This window comes from Prunus avium, chromosome 5 (assembly GCF_965620075.1).
Source record: "Prunus avium chromosome 5, drPruAviu1.hap1.1, whole genome shotgun sequence".
Classification (NCBI taxonomy): domain Eukaryota; kingdom Viridiplantae; phylum Streptophyta; class Magnoliopsida; order Rosales; family Rosaceae; genus Prunus; species Prunus avium.
In genome coordinates this window covers 30,425,424-30,450,840 of record NC_142288.1, presented here as the reverse complement: position 1 = coordinate 30,450,840, position 25,417 = coordinate 30,425,424, and the positions used below count along the sequence as shown (strand labels likewise).

General features: G+C 37.2%; 3 protein-coding genes across 5 annotated transcripts; 2 read left to right on the top strand and 1 right to left on the bottom strand.

Moving 5' to 3' along the window:
- Positions 1–419: 419 nt before the first annotated feature.
- On the bottom strand, positions 420–7,675 carry LOC110745207 (uncharacterized). 3 transcript variants are annotated; one of them, XM_021945286.2, is made up of 9 exons: positions 7,517–7,675; positions 6,972–7,016; positions 5,550–6,767; positions 3,794–5,156; positions 2,914–3,193; positions 2,421–2,528; positions 2,056–2,334; positions 1,175–1,318; positions 420–1,010 (listed from the first exon to the last, which is right to left on the bottom strand). In XM_021945286.2, exons 3-9 carry the CDS (start codon positions 6,748–6,750, stop codon positions 822–824), a joined length of 3,564 nt encoding a protein of 1,187 aa, XP_021800978.2. In that variant the 5' UTR covers positions 6,751–6,767; positions 6,972–7,016; positions 7,517–7,675; the 3' UTR covers positions 420–821. The 3 variants fall into 3 exon arrangements, with proteins under 3 accessions (XP_021800978.2, XP_021800986.2, XP_088109353.1); XM_021945294.2 differs by lacking the exon at positions 7,517–7,675 and adding an exon at positions 7,153–7,510; XM_088253227.1 differs by lacking the exons at positions 6,972–7,016; positions 7,517–7,675 and having other exon boundaries at positions 5,550–6,777.
- Positions 7,676–15,264: 7,589 nt separating this feature from the next.
- LOC110747063 (endoplasmin homolog) lies at positions 15,265–19,559 on the top strand. Its single transcript, XM_088253856.1, has 13 exons — positions 15,265–15,418; positions 15,664–15,817; positions 15,900–15,980; positions 16,077–16,188; positions 16,279–16,405; positions 16,517–16,655; positions 16,872–17,042; positions 17,152–17,367; positions 17,467–17,632; positions 17,910–18,051; positions 18,155–18,305; positions 18,440–18,766; positions 19,240–19,559. The coding sequence occupies exons 2-13, from the start codon at positions 15,743–15,745 to the stop codon at positions 19,456–19,458; spliced, it is 1,926 nt and encodes a 641-aa protein (XP_088109982.1). The 5' UTR covers positions 15,265–15,418; positions 15,664–15,742; the 3' UTR covers positions 19,459–19,559.
- Positions 19,560–21,576: 2,017 nt separating this feature from the next.
- Positions 21,577–25,039, top strand: LOC110747080 (transmembrane 9 superfamily member 3). The gene is made up of 7 exons (XM_021947289.2): positions 21,577–21,803; positions 22,289–22,329; positions 22,436–23,018; positions 23,105–23,242; positions 23,334–23,490; positions 23,584–24,068; positions 24,557–25,039. Exons 1-7 carry the CDS (start codon positions 21,646–21,648, stop codon positions 24,774–24,776), a joined length of 1,782 nt encoding a protein of 593 aa, XP_021802981.2. The 5' UTR covers positions 21,577–21,645; the 3' UTR covers positions 24,777–25,039.
- The last annotated feature ends 378 nt before the right edge of the window (positions 25,040–25,417 follow it).

The window sequence follows — 25,417 nt, the reverse complement described above, 5'->3', positions numbered from 1 at the left end:
CTATCAGTCGTTCCCTTCTCCCAAACAAGCCATTCATGTCATTCTCTTTGTTCTCTCTTGATTAACACATAATTAAGGTTTAACTGCAAATCATTCTGCATAGTTTGTGAGGACATGATGACGTTGCCATTAAACAATAGCTGCACTGCAACTTGTTTGAGCCACCTAAAAAAGTTTTAAGAAGGTAAACGGAAGACGAAAGGAACAATAAACGCCATGCAAGCAGTTGCAAAAACTCATGCATGCCCCTTAAGTCCTCATTCTTTACGCCCTAAAGACAAAATGAAAGAATTGAAACCTTCATTATCTCAACATCACCGGGAAATTTTGATATCCTACCATGTCTTTCCTTGGAATTGAAAAGAAAACCATAAACCATACGGTACAATGCAGCAGTCTCGTCATGGGCTAAACCAAAATTGGACAAGCAACTATTTCACAAGATATTACTAAATTACCTAAAAGAATATCACACAATCATGTACAACAAGATTTCAAGATTCCCCTTCCATCAGAACAAACAAAGCGAAGAAAGAAGAACCTAAGAATACAGTGCGTGCAAAATTACATTCTTGATTACAGCTAATTGGAATACAACTTGGTAAAGGGGTAGGAACGAAAGGGCCATAATTAAACTGTCCCAAACACACCTTTCAATGCATTCATTGTGCAGCAGTGTTAAGGGCCATAATCTCCTTCAAATGGATAACTCATTCCAATCAAATGAAGCCTCTTCACAATTAGACGCCCAAAACTCCAAAATGCAAGCGCAACTGCACTATGTTCTCTTTACCAAGAAACTTCTCAGATGGTTCAAGTCTTCAAGATGATATGGGTTCATAAGGATATGATAGCCACGGGTGCTTCAGAGCTTCAGATGCAGAAGGGCGCTTCTTCGGGTTTATCTCAAGCAGATGAGCAACAAAGTCAATGAAGCCTTGGTCCCCCATTGGCAGCCGGTGCCTCAAGGATGTCTTTTTCGGTATCAGATATTCCAGTCTGTTAGTTTCCTGAAGAACAGAGGAGAATAGCACCACTTATCAGAAAAATAAATAAATCCAGCATTAACAGTGTTTATACAAAAAACTACAAACAAAAATTGGAGAATGGTAATGTGTTAAGTTTCCAAAGATTTAAGAGAAAATTTTAATTAACTCAAAACCATATAGGTTACCTGATTCCGTTCATAAAGCATGTGATTTTTTGTGAAGTATTTGTATGTATCACGTCCTTTGGCTAGCATACTTTGATCAATGGGGCAAATGATCCCCATCACCCGTGCAAGTAAAGTTGCAGGTGAATCATTCTGGAAGAGCACCTAGAAAAAGCAAGTTCACTTCTACATTTAGCACCAGTATCATAAATTTTTGTTTTTTAGAAAAGTTGAGTAGTTGATCCAATGGAAATAAAAATATATAAAAAAAATTGCATACTAGAAGACTGCCACGACAGAGCTAATGTCATCTAACCAGGTAAATTCCAGATTTTCTATTCAGGCACTCAGTTGTAGATGACATTGAATTTGGTGCTATATCATTGACTAGACAAGTCTGTAAAACAATATATTAAAAGCGCACTTTTTTGTTTTTGTTTTGTAATATATCAAAACACAATCTCACGAACCCATGTTACAATTTTCATGTCTACATCCACTAAAATGAATTTGTGGATGAATGGAAACTTAACAGGGACGTTCATACAGAATGATAACAATTAGTCAATCAATGATAGTGGCTACTTTATGTACAGGCCACGTAAACCAGGTTGTACAGAAGCTGGGATTTACTTCAACTAGCAGTCAGGTTAGAGATTAATATTAACAGATCACAAATAACAGATAATTGTGTTATTTGCTAATAAGCAAACAAAGTCAAAAATATTCCTTTTAGTTTTATCTTGTTTGTAACTACTCACCAAAAGAGAATAAGAAGAGTAGAAGACAAGAAAACAGAATTAAAATGACAACCACATGCTATAATCCATTATCCACACGCTTGTATTAGATAATAAAAACAGAAATCTAATCACAAGCATATCTGGATGCATAGCACTTACATTGCCAGTACAAAGTTCGGACAAGATGCAGCCAAGTGACCATATATCTATCTTCTTATCATATGGAAGTCCCAAGATAACCTCAGGAGCACGATATGATCTGGACTGAACATAGGAGCAGAGATGATCTGTCTCAAAGCAACTACTCCCAAGATCAATGACTTTCACCTCACACCTACTGTAGCTTTTCACCAGTATATTCTCAGGCTTCAAGTCACAATGTATCAGGCCAAGGCCATGCAAAAACTGAAGCGCCTCTAGACACTGAATCGTAATTGACTGCAAAAAAAAAAAATCAGCAAAGTTTACACGCCAGCAAGGCATAAAGCTGATGGTCATCAAGTAGAAAATGGAACCCAACAAACCTGCAGTCTTGGCATTGTGAAGTAGACCTCCCCTCCTGACTCCCGATTAAATTTATGAAATTCATACAAGTTTGCTTTGAGAAGTTCACACACTATCAACAGATGTTCCTACAAAGAAAAAGTCAAATGCAAATCAAGTTATCATTCATTTCATATTCATATGCAATACATCATTTCATAAACAAGATCAATACACTAAACACGAGAAGCAAGTTGTCAATATAATATATGATTGTATGAAACATCCCCTAAAAGGAACCTCAATCGTATAATGACTAACCACAAGAAGCCATATAAAATTTTCAAGTGTTGCTCTCTCCATGCTAGCAGAAAGGCACTTCCCCAGAGCATGGGGATCACAGATACACAAGACAATGAAAGACAAGTAATTCAAATCCAGCAAATGTGCACGTATTAAACAAAAATCTATGCCAAAATATTATAAAAGCTCAAAACCAAACAAGATAAGTATGAAAATTGTACATTCCCTTACTCGATAATAGAAGTAATCGTACAAACGTAGAATGTGGTACTTGTCAGCAGGATCATGCTTATTGACGTATTTGAGAAGCTTTATCTCATCAAGACTCTGATCAAAGAAATCTTTGTTGTTCTTTATAATTTTCACACAAACATCCATGCCTGTATGCAGATCATGCGCTTGTATAGCTTTGCTGAAAGCAGCTGATCCAAGATATTCGGTGACATGATAGCGCCCGGCTATCACAGAATTCAACACAACATGAAAATTTTTGTCCTCTTCAAACCCAGTTCTGTGCAATAAAAACATGAGTTCAAATAGTCTACCAGAAGCAAGTTAAGTAACCAACGACAGTATAAATGGCAAAGAAGAGCTTCAAAGCAGCAACACTTATCAGAAAAAGCTGAGAGCCATCTAAAAGAGATCACACTCATCGATTAATAACCCACATGACACAACAAAAGAAAAGAGGGTTGTTTTATCTTTTATAAATATTCACGTTTCTTATCCCCAATAAAAAAGGGGGTAGTTGCAATCAAGTAACTGATTGTACAATTAGCAGATCAAGAAGCTCAAACAGATAGGATGATTTCTTTTTATTAGGTTAAAATGATAAAAAGATAAAAGAACCAAGGGTTTAGGATTTAGGGAAACCATGGCATAGGTAGATAGCTGCAAAATCTTCATTATTACAGATAGATGCATTACTGTACAATTATTTTCTTCAAGAAAACAACCTAAAACTACAGTACAGTAGCTTCAATAGTTTTCAGAACTTTTTAAATTTACTATTGGTGTAAACAGAAACATCCTATGCCCAAGCACAATTCTCCCGTAAAGAACCATGATCGATTAATTTATATTTGAGATTAGTGCATAGGTGAAGACATACCTGTTTTTTCTATGCACAATCTTGAGGTTGAAGGTCTCAAACTCTTCCTCTTGAGCCTTTATTTGCCTTACTTGCTCTTGCACAGCAGCTGCCTCTTCATCCTCAAGTGATGCTCCTGTATCTTCTTCCCTAACAGCAGCAATTTTATCTTCTTCTTCTTGCTTGGCATGCTCTCTCTCGGCATAAGCATAATTAGAGAGTGTTGAGGGAGTAGAGTTTGTGGATCTAACAGCATTAGCATTATTTTCGTCCCTAGAACTCATTCTAGGTGAGGAATCATTACTTTTCTGCCTCCATGAAGCGAGCATGTTATCAGAACCCACCATACAGTCATCAGTTTCATCAGTGACAACAGCATTGCAGTTGTTTGACCATAAAGATTTACTAGAGCTTGCCTGCACCAATTGTCCATCTCTAAGTGGTGGAGGGAATGAAAATACCCCTTCTGTATGACTTTTCTTCTGTCTCGATGCACCCGTATCAGTCTCAACTATATATTTATTTGCCTCATGTTTACTAGTTCTCTTTTTGTCCTTGTTAGATCTATCAATGTTTTTCTTATCTGATTCATGATGATGCTTCCGGGGCCCACCAATTCCTACATCATGGTCTCGAAAGTATTCTAGATCCCCTTCACTACTGCCGCCAACCAAACTTTCCCGTACTTCACTGCCAATATCAGCAGCATCACTATTGATTCCCACACCTATTGATCTTACTGAACCAAGCTGATCATCATCCACACAAACATCATCTAGACGTGGCCTTCCACAGTCATTCAGAACTTTCCCATCCCCTAACATGATGAGTTCATTAGTCTGAGTGACAAAGCCCTGCCAGACAGGTTCTGCACGCATCAAATTAAGTTCCTCTTCATCCATCAACTGTCCATCATATTGAGCTATTAAATCATTCTCATCACTCCTCCCATACAATTCAGTCACTGTTAGTCCTATAGGATCATCTGAAGTTACAATTGGTTCAACATTTTTCGCTTGAAAGTACCGCTCACCAGAAAAGTAAGAATCCTCCTCAGCAAAAGATTGGTCATCATCCTCATCTTTGGTTGGACCTCTTTCCTGTGGATCCGGAACACTCCCATGCCCTGTTCCCTTTTCATTGTCACTTGGGTAATCGATTTCATGGGCCAGAAACCAGGCCTCATCTTCAATAGGTTGTCTCATGTATCCCACATCATCATCATCATCATATTCATCAGAGTCCCAATACTCATTTGGATAGTCAACAGATTCACTCAATCCGTCACCAACAGTAGCAAAACCAGAAACCAGATCAGATGCATCCTCTGCAATCCCCTGACTTACAGACAGCCAACTGCCTCCTCCTACATTCCTTTTTCCACCTGAAAAATAATTTTAAAACAAGAAATCAGAGACTAGACGTACCAAAATAACCAATATCAAGTGGCAACAGAGATTGACCCTGAAGAACTTCAGAAATTCAAAAACTTGAGGCCTATTGAAGAGAATCTCTACTGAAATTGAGCAGACAAAATCAAGCATGATTGCAACAGAAACATGAAATAGCTGAGAAGCCTCTAAGGATAAAAAGTGTATGTAATACTGAGTAAAAAAGGCCATTAAGGAAAATAGCTGAGAAGCCTATAAGGATAAAAGTGTCTGCAATGAGTAGAAGTCCTGAAAGCCCAGACAATAAACTGACTACTGCATTTGCTACTTAAAATTAAAAATATTAGGTGAGCATACAACGCTCTATCAAATTTATCAAAACTAACCTGAAGAATTGATTTCTTGTCCAATAGGGACATCCAAATATGACCCAATAAGAAGAGCATTATCAGCAGCGCTGAGTTTTGAGCCAGGTACATCTCGCTCAAACTTTTCCTCCCAATTAATATTCAATGGTTTGTCCTCTGACTTGAGTTTGACAGGCGGCAGCCTAGGGAACTCTTCCCTTTGATTCTCAGAAAGAATAGGAAAAACTAAGCTACTGATGGTATTTTGCTCGGAACTCCCTTGTGACTTGCTTAAGTATAAAGCTCTTCCCACCTCATCAACCTGCTCCTTTATTGTCGCCCTAATATCAGTCAACTCAGCTTTTCTCGTTCCTTCTTTTTTGTCAGAAGCAGAAGCACTATCATAACTTGTTGGCATGTCCCCCTTGGAGAATGGAAATACCGTCTTGACAGAACAATCTTTCCACATCTCTGAAGGTGAATTTGATGGTTCATCAATTCTTGACCATGGATTATCTGCTACGTTTTCTTTGAAGAATGAGGTACTTGTCTTAAGTTGTTGGTCAAGTTCCTTAGGTTCACTTGTTTTGGTTCTGTCGTACTTCAATTCCACATTAGCTTTGCTAGTACTTCCAGCCCAAGAAGTTTTCTTTTCGCCAGAAAAGATACTCTCTTCTCCATATTTCACAATGGCTTTACCCGAATCAGGAACCTCAGCTGTATGATTCCTTGATTGGTGGGATATCTGAGGCTCTGGGTAGTTATTGATACTACCATCTCCATCATTTTGACAAGGTTCTGCAGGTCCATTGCTAGGATTGACCTTCCATGAATATAAATCAAGCACTGTGTCCTCTAAACCTTTAGAGAATGCGAAGCTCTTGTGATTTGTCCCAGCCACCTCAATAGATTTATTCCGCTCCCCAATAGAAGCAGTATTTTTCCATTTGCTTTCAGACCCATTTCTACCAGTTCCATACTCTATCTCTTTCACTATAAGTTCCTTAGAAACTTCACCACCATTCCTAGACCCCAACCCTTGATTTTCCACCACCAATTTGTCCCCATTTTCAGCTTCCAACGAATTACCCAAGTCCTTCTCTTCAAGAGTAAGCTTCTGAAGGAAACCATTCAAATCAGGACGATTACTGAGCTCACTGCGAAGAGCTGCCTCAGCTCTTGAAAACCTATTCTTCCGCAGAAAGTCCAGAATCACGTCAACGGAGTTTGAGTCCCCCATTTTCAGCCTCCTAAAACCTACAAACATGCATCAAAAAATCACCCACCAAACCTGAGGACATCCATTAACAAAAAGCTCATCCAACAACAACAAAGAGTCAAAAACCCATCTTCCAGTTTGCCCCATTTTTGCTAAGAAAATGAAAAACCAGATTTCCAAGTATATATATGCAAAGAAAATGAAGTAGATATTATTTCGTCCAAATATAATGACGAAGTTACCTCGTATTAGGCTCAACGACTGGCGGCATTTTGTCTTCTAGTGTCCTGAAGAATGGGAAAATCCAATATTCAGAACATCAAATATTTAATTTCCTTTTTCCCACATTTTTTGAGCAACTAAGCAAAAGCAAAACCATTGTTTTTCTCTCAAAAAAATGTAAAACCAAGTTGTGAAATCCACCACAAGAGCGTGCCGGCCCGACTCTCCGTCTCAAAACGACGCATTTTCAACGTGGATCCGTCACTTACAAGCAGGTTGCGGCTCCCAAATCCATAGATTGAAAATTTAGAAACCCTCAAAATCCCAACGGATTTATTAGTTTGGGGAGTGGGATTTGATTTTCATGAAAGTTTCATAGCCGTTGGAGCCCAACACAACTCTATTTCTAGGCCAGAGAAACTCAAGATCTGATTTTTAATTTTTCGTGTTATTTTGGGCAAAATGATTTTCTGGGTATCGAAGAAGGGGACAGAATAGCTTAAAACTGAAAAATACAAAAAAGGGTTAGATATAATAAAGCGACGGAGGAACAGAAGAGAGGCACCTGGTGGTAATGGGAGTGGGCCGGTTGCTGCTGGCGCTGCTTATTTTCTTCTTTACCTTTTGTTTCTTCTCTGTGGAGGCTTTTGGGGGCGTGGTCTCCTGAATTGAGGTGGTGGTGGTCCAAAGCTTCGTTTTAGTTTTAGTTCTTTTTGATGCTCTTGGAATAACTTGAATATATTCACTATTCAGTCTATTCTCATTTTCACGACCAAAATATAATAATAATAATAATTCAATTTTCTTACTTTTACCCCTCTCGGCCTTTCTCCTGCTTTTGCGTCTACCATTTGATCCGGTGGAATTTAGGTAGTATTATTTGTAGCCTAAATTTCCCAATATACACCATAAATACAAATAATAATAAACTTGTAATGGCACAAAGTGAATTTGAAAACAAACATCGAAAAAGATTGTGTCGATATTAAAATAGTGAATTCATTTTCAATTTGAATAACCCTTTACATGGATGATCTTTAGAGGAAAATCAATTCAAATTACAAAATTACATTGTCAGATATTAGCCTACAAATACATACATTTTTCAAGTGTATTGTTTAATAAGTTTGAGTCCTAATCTAACTTACACCTTTCGTTTGAACAACCTAGTAAATAATTAGTGTTTTTTTTTTTTTTTGTTCTAATAGCTTAACAAGTAACTATATTTCTTTTTTCGCTAACATCCTAACAAGTGAGTAGGGATCATTTATTACAATTTACTTGAATAGGAAAAATTGCTTTCTTAGCCCAAATTGGTAATTGTCTTTTAATTGAATATAGCTATTTGAAAGCCAAATTGTCTTTTAAATATATACCACAGCTATTATACGAAACTCTAGCCGTTCTCTCCATCTGTGAATCCTAAAGGAAAACTTCATAGAGAGGGGAGGAGAAAGAAGCATCACTACCCTTCCTCCCCCTCATCTATTCTTGTCTTTTTCTTTTAGATTAGTGAATAAGTCCACTAGGGCGTTTTGAATAAAAAGCCTATTGTGGTGATTTCTTCTCAGCCATGCTTAGACTGAAGTTCCCCATCACCCTTTTTAGTCTATGGTCTCAATCAAATCATTCTCCCAAAACTTGCTCCCTAACGCCGCTCATGTTCTCTATATTTGATTCTATATCGTCTTTAACGGAGGTTGTTGCAAATCGTCCAATTGTTCTTTGGCAAGGTTGTTGTTTTTGTTTATTTGTTCACTCTTATTCTCATGTAGATTGCTGGAAATCATATTTTTTTTCCCCATATCTATTACAGATGCGGTGGTAGGTGTGGCCAGGACGACGCTTCTTCAAGTGATGGTGGTAGGGTTCGTTTAGGTTCATGGGTTGTTTTAGGGTTGTTGGGTTTGTGGGCTTTGTTTGGGCTTATGGTTATTGTGATGATGTGGGCTAGTTGTTTTACTGCTGCTTTTGTCCGCATTAGTTTTGCTTTTAGCATGTTAGTTTGTTGCCCTCTTGGGATTGATACTTTAGATGTTTGATGTCTTTAATTATATCATTGAAGTTTTTTTTTTTTTAAAAAAAAAAAAACCTTAAAGATACATAGGATCCACGTGAATTGAATATAATTATAAAAAAAAACTAAATAGAGACAATTATCACTAGACGAAATGCTAGTTGGAATGTACATGTTTGATTACTCGACGTGGCGGTTTAGTTTTGTCATATAAAAGCCACATTGGGCTTTTTAAGTCTGAGAAAAACTACATTGGGTTTCTCAGTTTCCCTTCAGACAAAATTGGGCCCTCCACTATTGACACAATTTTATCTTTGGAAAAAATGTGGGCCCATTTTCTTTTTGGAACGCATTTGTCTTTCTTTGGAGAAAACCAAATATCTATTTAGCACCCAGAGAATAGAGAGGTGGGTTGGACTTCATATGTGAATCGGTTTGAGTTCCTTAAAAAAGTCCATGGTTGGTTGGTTCAAGGGGAGCTTTTATAATGAAGGTTAAAAGTGTGAGCTTATAATGAGGGGTATCAATCCAACGGTCCAATAATACCTCTACAATATATCATATGGTTATTAAAGAAGCACTCATTATAAGTCCACACTTTTACCTTTCATTATAGCCTCGTTGTGGTTTAGGAAGGTAATTAATCCAAACCAAACATAACAAAAATATATATATAAGTACATCAGTTAAGTTTAAGTCATATAACATATCTATACTGCACCTTCATGGCTTCATCTCCATCTTTTTTTCTTTGGTAGGATAATTTTGGACATGATAAACCCAATGTGGTCATTTTGGGTTGTGTCAGGAAAAAGGATAAACCTAATGTGGCGAAGATGGGTCGTGTCGGGTTCATGTCATGTCGGGATTATATACGTGTCAAGAATGCTCAACTCAAACCCAACTCGTTTAATAAATGTGTCGTGTCAAGTTGATCCGCTAATTTTCCGTGCAGGTTTCGAGTCATGTATCAAGTTGACCCACTAAGTAGTAGCAACTAGTAACTAGCGAGGTAAAAATGTAGACAAAAAAAGAGTAGAGAAAGAGATGATAATTCAAAGAATTTTTGTATGATCACAATAATGTGAGAATTGGTTATAATGCACAAAGATACATGTGTAAATTACTAAAGAAAAATAATAAATAAATATAAAAAAACAAAGATCCACATCACAAATTCACAAGGTCATTTAAAAAAAAATTAAAAAATGCATTTTGATAATTTAATCAAGAATTAATTATTATTATTATTATTTTAACTTTTTATATTTTATATATAAAATATTGTTTACATTTTGTCTTTCTCTATGTATGAAGATTGAGAATGAAAAAAAAGAAAAAAAAAAGAAAAAAAAAAAGATAAATGAAGAAAGATAAAAAGAAACAAAGAAATGAGTTGGCTGGTTGATCCGGTTACATAGGTATTTTGGCAGGTTTGTGAGTTACATAGGTATTTTTAGCGGGTTAGTGGGTTGACCAAAAAATGACCCAAATTTTTATCGTGCGGGTTTCGAGTTGTATAGGGAATTTCCACCCATATATGATACCATTCTAACCCAGGATATTATGAAAGTAATATATTACATATAAAATATGAATACATGTTATATAGAGTCTCTATCTTTGGTGGGTTTTTGGAGAATAATTCCCTATTTATGGGAATTATTATTTTTCATAAATAAGATGACAGGATAATATCAATAAGATTTTGTGGAAATTGGATCCTTGATTTAAGGAGATAAATCTATCTTAAATCAGGATAATTGACTAATTGAATATAATTTAATGAGCACAATTATTTAACTTAAAGAATATTCATTTTTCCATGTGTCACCTTCTGATTGGTTGCCAAAATTCATCTTCCCACATAGACTTGAAGGTATCTTGTGTTTGATTTCTTCATCACTCTAGTTTTTCTTTCGTAAAAAGTTAAAAAGACAAATAGAAATGGTTTTTAAGAAGTTGAAAGCTCCTTGCTCAAGCAAATGATGTTGGTTTTAAAACATTTTTAAGAAGTTCATTTGAATATTAAACATGCATTTAATCAAATTAATCGCAGCGGAAGAATATGGTGGTTGTTTAAATTCAAAAACAAAACTTCTTCCAAGTATCTTAAGCCATGAACATTGATATGTTTTTCATAAATGAAAATTCAAGAGAAAGGATAAGATCTAATTACCCTTGAAGCAATTATATGAACCAAGTTGTGTTTTGGTCTTCTCTTGATGATTTTCCTTTGTTGATCTCCTCTTGATCTTTCTCCTCCTTGTGAGCCACAAAAGTATATGGCCTCTAAGTCTCCACACCAATGGAACCTTGAGATGAGAAGAAGTATCTTGAGAATACAAGGATGCTAGTGCAAGATCCTCAAGATTGGTTTCAATCTAAACCCCTTTGAAAGATGATTGTGTTTCACTCTTGAAAACTCACAACTATCTCTCTTTGATCTCCCAAACCTATTTGGTTGATGTTGGATTGTGTTTGTGTGTAAAATGAGCTTATGGAAACAATTCTCATACACATGCACTTAACCATTTTCGGCCAAACCCCATTGGGCTTCCAAAATTGGGCCTTATGACACTTAAACCATAATATTTAGGTGTCTTAAGCCCTTGGGCTTGATACCCAACCATTTGGGCTTCCCTCTAACTATTATCGAGGCCCAAATATATTTTTACACGTAGTAAATCATCCACATCAAATCAATCAAATTGATTTCCTCATTCTCATTTGTATTACTCAAAGTTAACCATTTAAGGTGTGCGATCCATTAGGTTCTAATTTAGCAAGGCAGTGGGAAAACATTAGAACTCTTTCTAACCAACTGGAATTAAAACCCCTTTTTAATTCTTCCTTTATTTTGGATTGATCACAATCAGTCCTAGGACTTCCACAAGCCAAGAGTGACATCTAGCAATATATCATGGCTACCCAAGCTAATTAGAATAGATGAAGAACCTATTCAGTTGGAATTGCAATGCAATACGGTCCTTCTCTTATACAATGTTTCCAATCATATTGTAAGGGTACGGATTGATAATGTCAAACCCCTAATATGATTAAACTCATATGATTCAATAGAACACAATTAAAAACCACTTTCTAAATCATGTTCAAGTACTTCGGCCGAAGATTCACTGAATCATATCTTGAAACATTCTCCTTTCTTTATCAAGGTAGAGATTCCTTATTGTACATTCACATGCCTCTATGATGAATTAAGAGATCCCAATAACACATAAGGAAAATCTTTTACGACTTGCCTTTGTGAGCTATCAAAGATCAATAACGCATCACAAGACAACCATGATGCCTCAGGTCTAAGGACTAATTTGCATTATTGCAACTATGAGTTCTCGTTTGACATATAGATAAATACTCCATACGAGAACTCCGGTTGATCGCGTTCAGTGTACTCATTCACTAATGAGCACCCACATACTTGTATTAGTGTCAACTACACAAATGGTTTGAGACCAACCATCCTCATCATTGAGCATACATAGTATGTGCCAATCTTGACGGTTTATCAATGCCCATTTGATAACCTTATGATTAGGAACATTTTGGGATACTACAGTTAGAGATTAAAGGTCTCCCGAATCTAAACTTCTTTAGATTACTTTATCTCTTATTTAGTACACCCTGGACTTTTGTTTCTTTACACGACATAAAAGATAACAAAATAATATTGCCCTTTATTTATCATATACGAAATGTATTCTAAGGAGATTACATCAAATGTATTGGCTCTTAGGGCACATTTCTAACAAATGAACCCTTATGTAATGCCCTGATGGGTAAAGTTAGTGATGCTTGCACGGGGGAGAGTTACTAAGTTTGTATTATTGTTCACTTTTGCTTTGTGTTGGATTTTGATGCTGTAGGGGCTTTTTTTCTTCCGGCAGCAAGTGGGCTGGGCTGATGAAGTTATCCCCTTTGTTTGAGTTCGAAAATTAATCCCCAAAATGCTTTGAAAGGGCAGCAAAGCCTTAGGAAGTATTTTGGTTATCTTCTCCAACAAAAACAACAGCAAGTTACAGATAATTTCTTCACACTCACAGATGAACTTTTGGGCTTGGCATGAGGGGCATGTGGCATGAGAGCAAAATTACCATGGGTTTAGCACTTTGGGAAAGAGAAAGTTTGTGGGTTCCTATGAAGGTTAGAGGTTCTAATGGAAGAGAGGAGAGGTTCTAAGGAGGAGAGTTTTAGGTGATTTTCGTAGCTTCCGGCAGCTTGACAGTGACTCTGTCAGAGCTGTAGCAATCTGCCAAAGCAGGGGAGATGGGGGAAATGGGCTAGCAAAGCACGAAAATTTGCTGGGTTTGCAAGAGAGAAAGCTTGCTCTCTGAAGGTTGTGGGTTGTGTTTGTTGGGTAGGAGAGGCCCCATTTTATAGCTGCGGGAAACTATCCTTTCCCAAGAAACCCTAATGGTTTCTTTCCAATTTGGCCAAGCTTTTCCTTCCTTTCTCCTCTCCTCCTTTGACTTTCCTATCTCAGTGAAATTGCCTCTATCTATTTGCACGAAATTAGGGATTTTGGGAGCTCAAGGCCTCCATTTCCTGCAGCAGCTTCAGTGGGAGACTCCCATTTTCAGCTATTTTTCTTCTTCTTTCATTTCCCATTCCATGGCTAGATCTGATGAGGGAAAGGAAGTGGATATACATGCTGGTCTAAAGGGTGCTTCTGGCAGCTCGCAGGCTAATACTCCTTGGTTCCTTGAATATTTCTTGCTTGGAACTTGCTCCCAGCAGCCACTCACGTGTAGATTTCCAACGTTCCTTTGTGGTTTTGTCTCCAAACTGAGTGCCAGGGCTTGAGCTGGTTTTATCCTAATTATATTGGCTTTTGGGACAACCACAAGATCTATCCAATGGATGGGATGGCTTTGTCAAAGGTTGGGCTTTTTGGTTAGTTTGTTCTAATTGGATCAATGGGCTTATTTTGGCTAGTTTATTCTAATTGGGTCAATGGGCTTATTTTGGTTGAGGCAATAGTCCATCTCCTTTCTTGTGCTTACCCATGTTTGGGCCTAAGAAAATGGGCTTGAGTCCCGAGGCCCCCAAGTGACCCGAGACTTCCATTTCTCTACCCATCAATGGGCCCCATGATAACTTGTTACCATCCATACCACAACCCACTCAAGCAAGCCCCGGGCATTTGAGTGGCTTGGGCCCACTTAAGCTTGTAGCGCGACGTGTTGCTTATTTGCTTGGCGTGGCATGTGTGCAAGTGCGTATGACGAACTTTCGCGTGCCCTAATCGGGCTTCTCCTCGGTAAGGTATTGAATTGGGCCGAGAATTTATTTGGGCCGAACCGTGGATTTTTTGGGCCTCAACAGATGCGAAAACAGACATAGGTTGAGAAATCTAGTGATAATGATGAGAAGATAGGCCAATATACTAGATTCTGGAATGAATTCGGCAAGTCCATTAAACTTGGTATCATTGAAGATGCGGCTAACATGAATCGTTTGGCAAAACTCCTAGGATTTGAGAGGTAAACATATTTTATGGTACTTTTTATGTTTAGTTTTATTTGCAGCACTAAACGTCCTTATAGTCATGTTCATGGGGTTGAACGACTAACTTTGAACTCTTTAGCAGCATCAAGTTAGACGGAAAATTGATTTCACTAGATCAGTACATTTCAAGGATGAAATCTGGCCAGAAGGACATACTTTATAGGGAGATTCACTATTATACCCAATATAGGAGCCCAAATTATAAAAAAAACTATATATGAAATGAACTTTAAAAACACACCAAAAACCCATTTACAACATAACAAAAAAGCTTTTAACTTCTTTTAAATTATAAAACTACCATTGATTTCTTAAACCAAACCAAACCCAAAAACCTCATAAAAAAGACCAAAACACTCAATAGGGCATCAAAGTAATTTAATAATCAGAATGAAATTCAATAAGTACAATTGTCATTTTTTGGATTTTTTTTGGGTTTGTTTATAGAAATTAAATGGTGTAGGGTATATCTATAATATTAGTGCTAAGAATGGGTATATGACTAAATATTTCTACTTTATATTACTCTCTGGCAAAATCTTAAAAGAGACGAGAAGTAGCAAAGCTTGTAGTTCTAGCAAAGCTCTTCCTTTTCTTTTTCTTTTTCAATTGTATTGATTAGACTTGTGGTAGAGTTTTTATCAAAAATAGCCAAAATTTACCCCCCACTTTAAAAAATGTCTATTTTTATAAAATCTTTCAAATATAGCTAAAAACTCACCTAAATAGACACAAATGCCCTTAAAAATTAAAACCCACGTAAACTTAAAAAGCAAACCCTACTGCACAAAGTTTGGATTTGCACGCAAGTCTGTAGGCTTTGGTTGAACTACTGCTGTGCACATCGCTGAGCACATCTGTAGCCTTGGTTTAAAGCAATTCCAACACTCCCTAATTCAACTTACCGATCTGTAATCCCAGGTTTGCTTTTCTTTCTCTCTCTCCTTCCATCTTTGTTTTAAATGGTTTTCTGTTGGCCACTTGAAATAGTTTATTCAACTTATTAATTTTGTTTGTTCGATTGGATTTGAAGATAAAGAACTTATTAATTGTATTTCTTTTTCGATTTGGATGAGTTTTTTTATTTATCAATATCTGAGTTTTATGAATTTGAAGCCTCTTTTTAACAGTTTCTGAATAGATTGTATTACTTACCGTCACTGTAGGGCGGCAGAGTCAATCTCAGAGAGATCACTCCACAGCAACACGGAGCAGTTTCAGTTCCAGGCAGAGGTGTCTCGGCTCATGGATATTATTATCCACTCTCCCTATAGCAACAAAGACATTTTCCTCTGGGAGCTGATCTCCAATGCTTCTGATGTAAACCTTTGATTGACACTAATTTATGACACAATGTTCTATCATTGTTTCGATACTAACGGAAATTTTTTCCCAATTTTAGGCGCTCTACCAGATTAAATTCATTGCCCTCACAGACAAGGAGATTTTGGGTGAAGGCGAAAACACTAAACTCGAGATTCTGGTTAGTGGGTGTTTCTTGCTTTGCTTTGACTTTATGAAGCACGCCAATCATGATATGTTATTGAACTTTGTCGCATTTTAAAAAAAAAATGTGCAGATTAAATTAGACAAGGAGAAGAGAATCCTCTCCGTACGTGACAGGGGTATAGGCATGACAAAGGAGGACTTAATCAAGAACTTGGGAACCATAGCAAAATCTGGAACTTCAGGTATGTATTGCTTTTATAAATTGAGTCTGAAAATGTCCAGTGAAATTATGTGTTGGTTTATACCGATTTAAATTCGTATTTACTTTGCAGCCTTTTTGGAGAAGATGCAGACAAGTGGTGATCTCAATCTTATTGGGCAATGTGGAGTTGGGTTCTACTCTGTGTACCTCGTTGCAGATAAGGTGGAAGTCATTAGCAAACACAATCATGACAAACAGTAAGTGTTTAAAATATGTGTTACTGTTTCATTAATTTGGTTATGCTAACAGTTTTGGTAGGGCGCACTTTAACTGTTATATGATGATAATATAAATTTCTTGTGTTTCAGGCATGTTTGGGAGTCAAAGGCTGATGGGTCATTTGTAGTTTCTGAGGATACATATAATGAACCACTAGGACGTGGTACTGAAATTAGATTGCACCTTAGAGAAGAATCAGGGGAGTATTTGGAAGAGAGCAAACTAAAAGTAAGTGGTTCCCCATTCTATTTCATTTCAATTTTTACTTATGTTGGTTCCCCATTTTCCTTGGTGCTGGCTGGTACAAACAATTACTCCCTTTTTATTTATGCCTATTATAACTAGTAACATCCTCATCTCTGTTACTTGGATGCATTGTTGTTTTTGTTATATGGTGCCATTATAATTTGATGATTGTTTTGTTTTGTTTTTTGTTTTTGGCAGGAATTGGTGAAGAAATATCTTGAATTTATCAACTTCCCCATTCACCTCTTGGCAAGCAAAGAAACTACTTATGAGTGGGAGCTTCAAAATGATGTTAAACCTATATGGTTGTGCAATCCAAAGGAAGTGACTGATGAAGAGTACACCAAATTCTATCACTCTCTTGCCAAGGTAATGTTCTTATATGATGGTTGCATGACCTTGTATAATTTTTTTGGGAACTAAATCACCTTTCATATTCTGTGGATTCATCAAGTGCACATTTTACACTGTTCAACAGGATTCCGGTGATGAGAAGCCTTTATCATGGAGCCACTTTACAGCTGAAGGTGACGTAGAATTCAAGGCTGTCCTGTTTGTGCCTCCTAAGGCTCCTCATGATCTATATGAGAGCTACTCTGATGCCAATAAATCCAACTTGAAGTTGTATGTCAGAAGGGTTTTCGTATCAAATGAATTTGATGAGCTTTTGCCAAAGTATCTGAACTTTTTGAAGGTAATGCAGGATATGTTTAAGTTCTTGTAAATAGGTTTATGAGATTGGTTTTTACATGCTTTCCAAAACTGGTTTTTACATTGATGATCAGATGATCAGGGTCTTGTCGATTCTGACACCTTGCCACTCAATGTATCACAAGAAATGCTTCAACAACACAGCATTTTGAAGACAATTAAGAAGAAGCTCATCCGGAAAGCCCTTGATATGATCCGTAAACTTGCTGAGGAAGATCCTGATGAGTCCAATGACAAAGACAAGAAAGGTATGGTGCGCATATTATTGCTTCTTGTTAATATTTGCAAGCAGTTTCCTTGTGCTATTCTGGAAGTATTCAATCGGAGCGTACGAGTTGTTATATGGTACATTAATGTCATGTTTACTGCAGCCCAGTTAAACTTGCATTAATACCATCCCTTGAAAACCAACAACTGGAGCTTCATGTTTTGCTGTTTTTGTAAAAGTTAGTAAAGGGGGAAGAGTTACTAAGTTTGCATTAATTGTTCACTTTTGCTTTGTGTTGAATTTTGATGTGAAAACAGAGGTTGAAAAATCCAGTGATGATGATTGGAAGAGAGGCCAATATACTAGATTCTGGAATGAATTTGGCAAGTCCATTAAACTCGGTATCATTGAAGACGCGGCTAACAGGAATCGTTTGGCAAAACTCCTAAGATTTGAGAGGTAAACATATTTTATTGTACTATTTATGTTTTTTATTGGCAGCACTAAACGTCCTTATACTGCCTTTATGGGGTTGAATAACGAACTTTGAACTCTCTGGCAGCACCAAGTCAGATGGAAAATTGACTTCACTAGATCAGTACATTTCAAGGATGAAATCTGGGCAGAAGGATGTATATTACATTACTGGAGCCAGCAAGGAACAATTGGAAAAATATCCATTCATTGAGTGGCTTAAGAAGGAAAATTATGAGGTATATATAAAAGAGATTCAATCCTTGCACTTGTTTAAATAGAGTTTTTTGTTACTTTCCTACTTGTTCTATTTGAGTCATGAGTAAGGCCTTTTTTTGTCTCTCTATTTACCTTTTTATATCTATTGCTGCAGGTTATTTTCTTCACAGATCCTGTTGATGTATCTCTGATGAAATACTTGGTGGCCTATGAAGTCAAGGAACTCACTAAATGGTGGAAGAGTGCTCTTGCCATTTATGATGTGGATGATGTGAAGCTGTCCATCCGATTGGCTGACACACCTTGTGTGGCTGTGACATCAAATTTTGGTTGGAGTGCAAACATGGAGAAGATCGTGCAGTCTCAGACTTTATCAGATGCTAGCAAGCAAGCATGCATGCGTGGCAAGAGGACACTTGTGATTAACCCAAGGCATCCAATCATCAGGGAGCTCCAGGAGAGAGTAGTAAAGAACACTGAGGTATGTTCTAGACTTCTTCCCCTGCACTTACAGAAATGTGACATATATGAAGGTTTTCGCAGACTTAAGGTATATGTGCATATGGTCTTTGTGCATTCATGATCTTGTTCACTTTTTAAATGGTCTCCAACATTTATAAATGACTGGTGGGTCCTGCTTGCAAAATATTTTTAAGAAATCTTGACCATTGTAAGTTGGATTTCTCTGTCATTAGTTAAAATTGTTCATTTCTGATTGTTTCTCATTTGGGGATCTGATCTTTGTCCTAGTTATGAAATCAAAATGGTTCTTCATTTAGGTGGTTTAGATGAATAAATAGGCGCATTGCTATCACAAGTCTGTTAAGCAATTGAAAGAAGCCAAGGCCTATGCCTACTCTTATGGTTGAGTCTAAAAGCAAGTCTTAGAAAATCCATTTGTTGAATTGTTGGTGAATCCAGTTTATCTCATTCGATTATTCGCTTGCTCTTCAGGATGAGAGTGTAAAGCTGACAGCACGGCTTATTTACGATTTTGCACTCTTGGAGAGTGTTTCCAATTTTCCAGACCCCAAGGATTGTGCCTCCCGCTTCTACAGTTCAGTGAAGTCTATCCTAAACCTCGACCCTGATCTCGCAGTTGAGGAGGAAGATTATGTTGAAGAGGTTGAGACAGAAATTGCAAACACTTTCTTTTTTACTGAAATTACGTAGATAGATGGATTCAAAGATAAAGCAAACACTTTCTTTTTTACTGAAATTACAATCAAGTTGAAGAATGGCATTGCCTCAATCTCAAAAAGCTCTTTCTTTGATACTTGATTCGTACACTAACTTATACCGATTGCAATCGTTCAAAAACTAGCTTGGGAGACTAGTAAAGGGAAAATAAATTAACGAAAACCGTATCTGTATCGTCGATTGTGGATGATTGTGTCTGTAATAGTGAACGTGTACTTTACAAGCAACCTGTGGACTTCCTCATCAGCCTCTGGCGCTTGCACGTATGGTGATTATATGCTAAGTAAAAGAAATAGAGCTTTATGCTTTGGAGGTTTGATCCCCTCCAAGAGATCACTTTCCCTATTTTCCTTTTCTGTCCAAATTCACTAGTTGATAGGAACTTGATCCTATCAGTCAACAAACAAGTACCCGACCCGCCGTTCGGCTCCACCATCACGGGCAAGTTGTAGCCGTCCGCTAAGCTTACGTCGTAGCTCCTGATCTGCCTGTAACATTACATTATATATATATAGTCTCCTTCTATTTTATTTAAGGGATATTATTTGAGGGACACCCTTTAAGGTCATTCTACTAATTTTTTTTCAATTATCCAAATTATTTATTTTTTAAGTATACATTCATAGATCATCCTTTCAAAAAACTAGACAAATCAGAAACCGTTTTGACATCCAATTGTGTCCTACAAAATCAATAAACAAGGTATTTCAAGAAAGTACTAAAATTTCAATAACTCAATTCAGTGGTCAAATGATATTTGATTGAAGTGATTTTTTGTATAGATGATCTTTGAATGATTATCCAAAAAATAGACGATTTGGATTAGTGAAAGACAATGTGGAGTGGGCCCTACAAGGGTATCCCTCAAATAAAATCAATTTTAAATAATTGAGGAAATTAATTTCGAAAATGAGTGATATGTGTACATGTACCTTTGCAAATGAGAGAGAGAGAGAGAGAGAGAGAGAGAGAGAGAGAGAGAGAGAGAGAGAGAGAGAGAGAGAGAGGATTGTGATGAAGGGAAATAATGGAGGGTGATGGGTATATTTTATATTATATATTTAACCCCATTCTTAGTATATTTTGGTTAATATTTTGGAAGAATTTTGATACTTTGAATTATATTTCCAATATAGGACTTTCGACTTCCTCTGGAGCAAAACATAATCAAATGGATGAATTTTGGAATAAATCTAGTTGGAGGACGTTCGTGAGTTACTTAGCTTGATTGTATCAAAATTTCAAATTTTTCTACCAAGCGGTTATTTTCTGACAATAAAATAAAGGAGTAGTGTGCAGTGCTGGAATAGTGACGTTTTGGGCTTTTATACAATTTTTTTTTGATCGGAAATGACAAGTATACGTTGAATGTTAAATGAGATTCATAAAACACAACCTACATTCATATGCGTTTGTAAGTTTGTAGCACGTTATTGTTGCTTAGTAATTGCAATTTACTACATTGATACCAACTTACCACCAACTATCAAGTAAGCCAACATTTGTGAATTTTGACTGCACTGATTGTCATCTACCATGAAACAAAAAAAGAAATTCACAATGGAATATCATTATATGAATCACAACATTCAATTCAAAGGCTGGAAAATCTGAAAATAATTAAACTTCAAGGACGTGGACCCACTAGGAGTAGACCAGGACCCACAGTGCTACGTGTCGTCGACCCAAGTGGGAAATTCAGATCCGAATAGGAAGGAGGCCGGGAATCGTCCCAAGGCGTTGACCATCAAACCACCAGATCTCTTACCCTCTAACACGTAGACATAAAGAAAGAAAGGAAAAATATTCGCATAAAAAAAAAAAAACAGGAAAAATAGAAAAAAAAAGAAAAAAGAGAAGCGTTAGACGCACCCTACGGCATAAGGTAGGCACCAAAGCGTCGGTGAGGCATCAAACATCTTAGGATGTGGTGAGGCACTCCGTCTCCGTCACCCGCTGCTCCCCGTTTTGGCTTAATATTATAATTTTCACATTAACCCCTAATAATTAATAAAAATTATTAGCGTATTAAGCTTAACTTCTATATTTTATTAAGCCCCAAGTAAATATATAAACCAAACCAAAGGAGGCCCAAACCCAAAATCAGATACATATTGAACGTGTTTGTCTGTCTCTGCAGAGATTAGAGAGAGAGTGAGAATGGGGAAGACCATGGCGGTGGGAGTGCCAGTCATCATCGCCTTGCTAATTCTGTGTGGTGTGGATCTGGTCAGGTCAGACGCGTCGGATCATCGGTACAAGGAAGGAGATTTAGTCCCTTTGTATGCCAACAAGGTGGGCCCCTTCCACAACCCCAGGTAAAACCCAGACTCACGCTGCTCGCTCCTCGATCTCAACGTTTCACGCTTTCATAGCTCAATTCAGCTTCTGGGTTTGTTCATTTCGCTGTTATTTGTTCTGGATCTGAATTTATTTGTAGACCCATTTGTCTGGTTACTCAGAAATTTGCATGAGTTACAAGTTTTTCAGCTAAGACGACAAGATTTGTTTCAGCTGGGATAATTTAGACACTGTGACTGGAAAATTGAACTTACATCAATTGTGTTGAATTCAGAGCTGGATCTATTTTTAAAATTTTGATTTGGGATAGCCCATTATGCGGCTTTGCTAGCATTTTGAGATTGAACAGTGTTTTCATTGAAATAGCGTGTGCACTGTTCTTGGAAGCTTAACTCTATTTCTGCTGAACTAGTTAATATTTTAGATGTAAGTTTGACTATGGTGGAAATTTGGTATTCACAATTACAATTTAGTTAATTTTGTATTTTTTGGGTGATTACAGCGAAACCTACCGATATTTTGATCTCCCATTCTGCTCACCAGGTTTGCATCAATCGGATTCGTTTTTATCTTTCTTACTTCTTACATAATATGTCTTCATCTTCTGCGACGACTTTCATTTACCTTAATATTTGGATCTTAATTGCAGATAAGGTGAAAGAGAAGAAGGAAGCTCTGGGTGAAGTATTAAATGGGGATCGTTTAGTCAGTGCCCCTTACAAACTAGAGTTCCAAAAGCATAAAGATTCAGAAGTAGCTTGTAAAAGAACAATCAAAAAGGAAGAAGTGGCCCGGTTCAGATCTGCTGTCAACAAGGACTATTACTTTCAGATGTATTATGATGACTTGCCCATTTGGGGTTTCATAGGGAAGGTTGACAAGGAAGGCAAAGACCCGAGTGAATACAAGACCTACCTGTATAAGCATATTCATTTTGATATCTCTTACAACAAGGACCGTGTGATTGAAATCAGTGTTCAAACAGATCGAAACGCACTGGTTGACCTTACAGAGGATAAAGAAGTTGATGTCGAATTCATGTATACTGTAAAATGGAAGGAAACAACCACTCCTTTTGATAAGAGGATGGATAAGTATTCTCAGTCCTCATCGCTGCCGCATCATTTGGAGATCCATTGGTTCTCGATTATAAATTCATGTGTGACAGTTCTCCTCTTGACCGGGTTTCTTGCCACAATTCTCATGCGAGTGCTTAAGAATGATTTTGTCAAGTAAGCATATTTAAGAGTCATTTATCACTGTTTTCTGTCTGCCAGTTCACTCATTTTTTAATTTACTGTTTGTTTCTCTATAAAAGATATGCCCATGATGAAGAAGCAGCTGAAGACCAGGAAGAGACTGGATGGAAATACATTCATGGAGATGTATTTAGATTTCCCAAGTACAAGTCTCTGTTTGCAGCAGCTCTGGGTTCAGGCACCCAACTATTTACCCTGTAAGTGCTCATTCATCCAGCTATAGGTTTAGCACTAACTCTCATTTTTCGAAGTTTCTCATTATTTCTTGTTTTTTTCCATGCCATGCAGTACAATATTCATTTTTATACTTGCTCTTGTTGGCGTGTTTTATCCATACAACCGAGGGGCTCTATTTACTGCTCTGGTTGTCATTTATGCACTCACATCAGGAATTGCAGGATATACTGCTACTTCATTTTATTGCCAGCTAGAGGGAACAAACTGGGTATGTGATGATAAATTCCCCTGCTAGGGTTTTGGAATCATTGACTAAAGTTGATATTATATGAATTGAAGATTGAACTTCCTGGTATGGCAGGTTAGGAATCTATTGTTGACGGGATGCCTCTTCTGTGGACCTCTGTTCCTTACATTCTGCTTTTTGAATACTGTTGCAATTGCTTATACGGCCACTGCCGCGCTTCCCTTTGGCACAATTGTGGTTATAGTTCTGATTTGGACACTTGTAACATCACCTTTGCTAGTGTTAGGAGGGATTGCCGGGAAGAACAGCAAAGCTGAGTTCCAAGCTCCTGTTCGCACGACTAAATATCCCAGAGAGATTCCACCTTTACCTTGGTACCGGGCAACAATCCCTCAAATGGCAATGGCTGGTTTTCTGCCTTTCAGTGCTATATACATTGAACTGTACTACATTTTTGCCAGTGTGTGGGGTCACAGGATTTACACTATTTACAGCATCTTGTTTATTGTGTTTATCATTCTTCTGATAGTCACTGCTTTCATTACTGTGGCATTGACATATTTCCAACTTGCTGCTGAGGACCATGAGTGGTGGTGGAGGTAAGCAGGTTCCGTGCATCTTAATTTTTTGTTAGGGGTTTTATGCAAGTTATTATGTTTTTTATTCCTATGCTTGCCGTTACTGTCTCTTGATTAACTGCTTTTGTTGATATGACCTGCAATTATATTGACGTCAAGTATTCGTGACTGATGGAGAAATGGTCTTGAAAATTCCGAGAAGTGGGATATATGGATTTTGTAGGTTTAGGATTAAGAAAGCTAGACTAAGGTAACGGGTGCACAGAATTAAAGAAAGAAGAGCTGCCATGTTCTAGGCAATTGATATTTAGGATTTATGGACTTTTTATTAATTAATTTTGTGGATTGCCTTGGTTGCTCATTAGTGTGGTATTAGTATCACGTGTTATATAGTACTTGATTTCACTTCAACATGAAAATTTGGACATCAATTTGTAAGCCATTTTTATCTTCAGAAGATGTAAATATAATATTCCTTGATTGATGTATAAATGTTGGTTTGATTACAGATCTTTCCTCTGCGGTGGATCTACTGGCATATTTATCTATGCCTATTGTTTGTATTACTACTACGCACGCTCGGATATGTCAGGATTTATGCAAACATCATTCTTCTTTGGTTACATGGCATGCATCTGCTATGGTTTCTTCCTCATGCTTGGAACTGTAGGCTTCCGTGCAGCTTTGCTTTTTGTTCGTCACATATACCGATCCATCAAGTGTGAGTAGGTAGTTGTTCTCCAAGAATCAATCATCATGGGAGATGTATTTTCTGGTGTTTTTCATCTCATAGGCACCTACCTCCTTGTAGAGAAGTTCCTCAAAATTAATTTTGTAGTGCCTCCTCGTGTACTAAAGCAGTGTCATGAGATATCTTGCTTTCCAGAGCAATGTGTTAGATCACAATATGGTCGACTATTCATAGAGACAGTTTGTATCATTACCTTTCAAGCTTTGCAATACATTCTTTAAATATCTTCCTCTCTCCTACATATCGTTATAGAGTTACCCAATATTCTCTCATGCTCTCTCTCTCTCTCTCTCTCTCTCTCTCTCTGTGTTTGTAAATACATGGCATATTATTATTGGCTGCTGCTTAATACTAGTGGAAGCAGCTGCTACATGCAAACTAAGATCATAAAAAAGGGCCAACTAAGAGCGTCGAACCAAAGAACAAGGAAATTTAAAAATAAAAAAGGATTTATAAACTTCGTGGTAAGAACATGCAATCAAAAAATTGAAGAAATGTTTCCACGCCCGAAAAAAAAAAAAAGAACTGAAGAAATGTTGGGGTGCCTTCCAAGTTTCCCAGTGGTATTAGGCCCATTCCTTTCACCAACAATAATGAAATTCATCTTGATGTTTTCTTT

What these genes read in the sequence shown, in the direction of transcription:
- LOC110745207 (XM_088253227.1), bottom strand. Translation starts at nt 6,777, where the DNA reads ATGTTTGTAGGTTTTAGGAGGCTGAAAATGGGGGACTCAAACTCCGTT. An exon ending in ACGATTACTTCTATTATCGA is followed by an intron (nt 2,529 to 2,913) that starts GTAAGGGAATGT and finishes TTTTCTTTGTAG; the next exon opens with GAACATCTGTTGATAGTGTG. An exon ending in CCGAACTTTGTACTGGCAAT is followed by an intron (nt 1,319 to 2,055) that starts GTAAGTGCTATG and finishes TGCTTTTTCTAG; the next exon opens with GTGCTCTTCCAGAATGATTC.
- LOC110747063 (XM_088253856.1), top strand. Translation starts at nt 15,743, where the DNA reads ATGGATATTATTATCCACTCTCCCTATAGCAACAAAGACATTTTCCTC. An exon ending in TGATCTCCAATGCTTCTGAT is followed by an intron (nt 15,818 to 15,899) that starts GTAAACCTTTGA and finishes TCCCAATTTTAG; the next exon opens with GCGCTCTACCAGATTAAATT. An exon ending in GAGTAGTAAAGAACACTGAG is followed by an intron (nt 18,767 to 19,239) that starts GTATGTTCTAGA and finishes CTTGCTCTTCAG; the next exon opens with GATGAGAGTGTAAAGCTGAC.
- LOC110747080 (XM_021947289.2), top strand. Translation starts at nt 21,646, where the DNA reads ATGGGGAAGACCATGGCGGTGGGAGTGCCAGTCATCATCGCCTTGCTA. An exon ending in GGCACCCAACTATTTACCCT is followed by an intron (nt 23,243 to 23,333) that starts GTAAGTGCTCAT and finishes CATGCCATGCAG; the next exon opens with TACAATATTCATTTTTATAC. An exon ending in GACCATGAGTGGTGGTGGAG is followed by an intron (nt 24,069 to 24,556) that starts GTAAGCAGGTTC and finishes GTTTGATTACAG; the next exon opens with ATCTTTCCTCTGCGGTGGAT.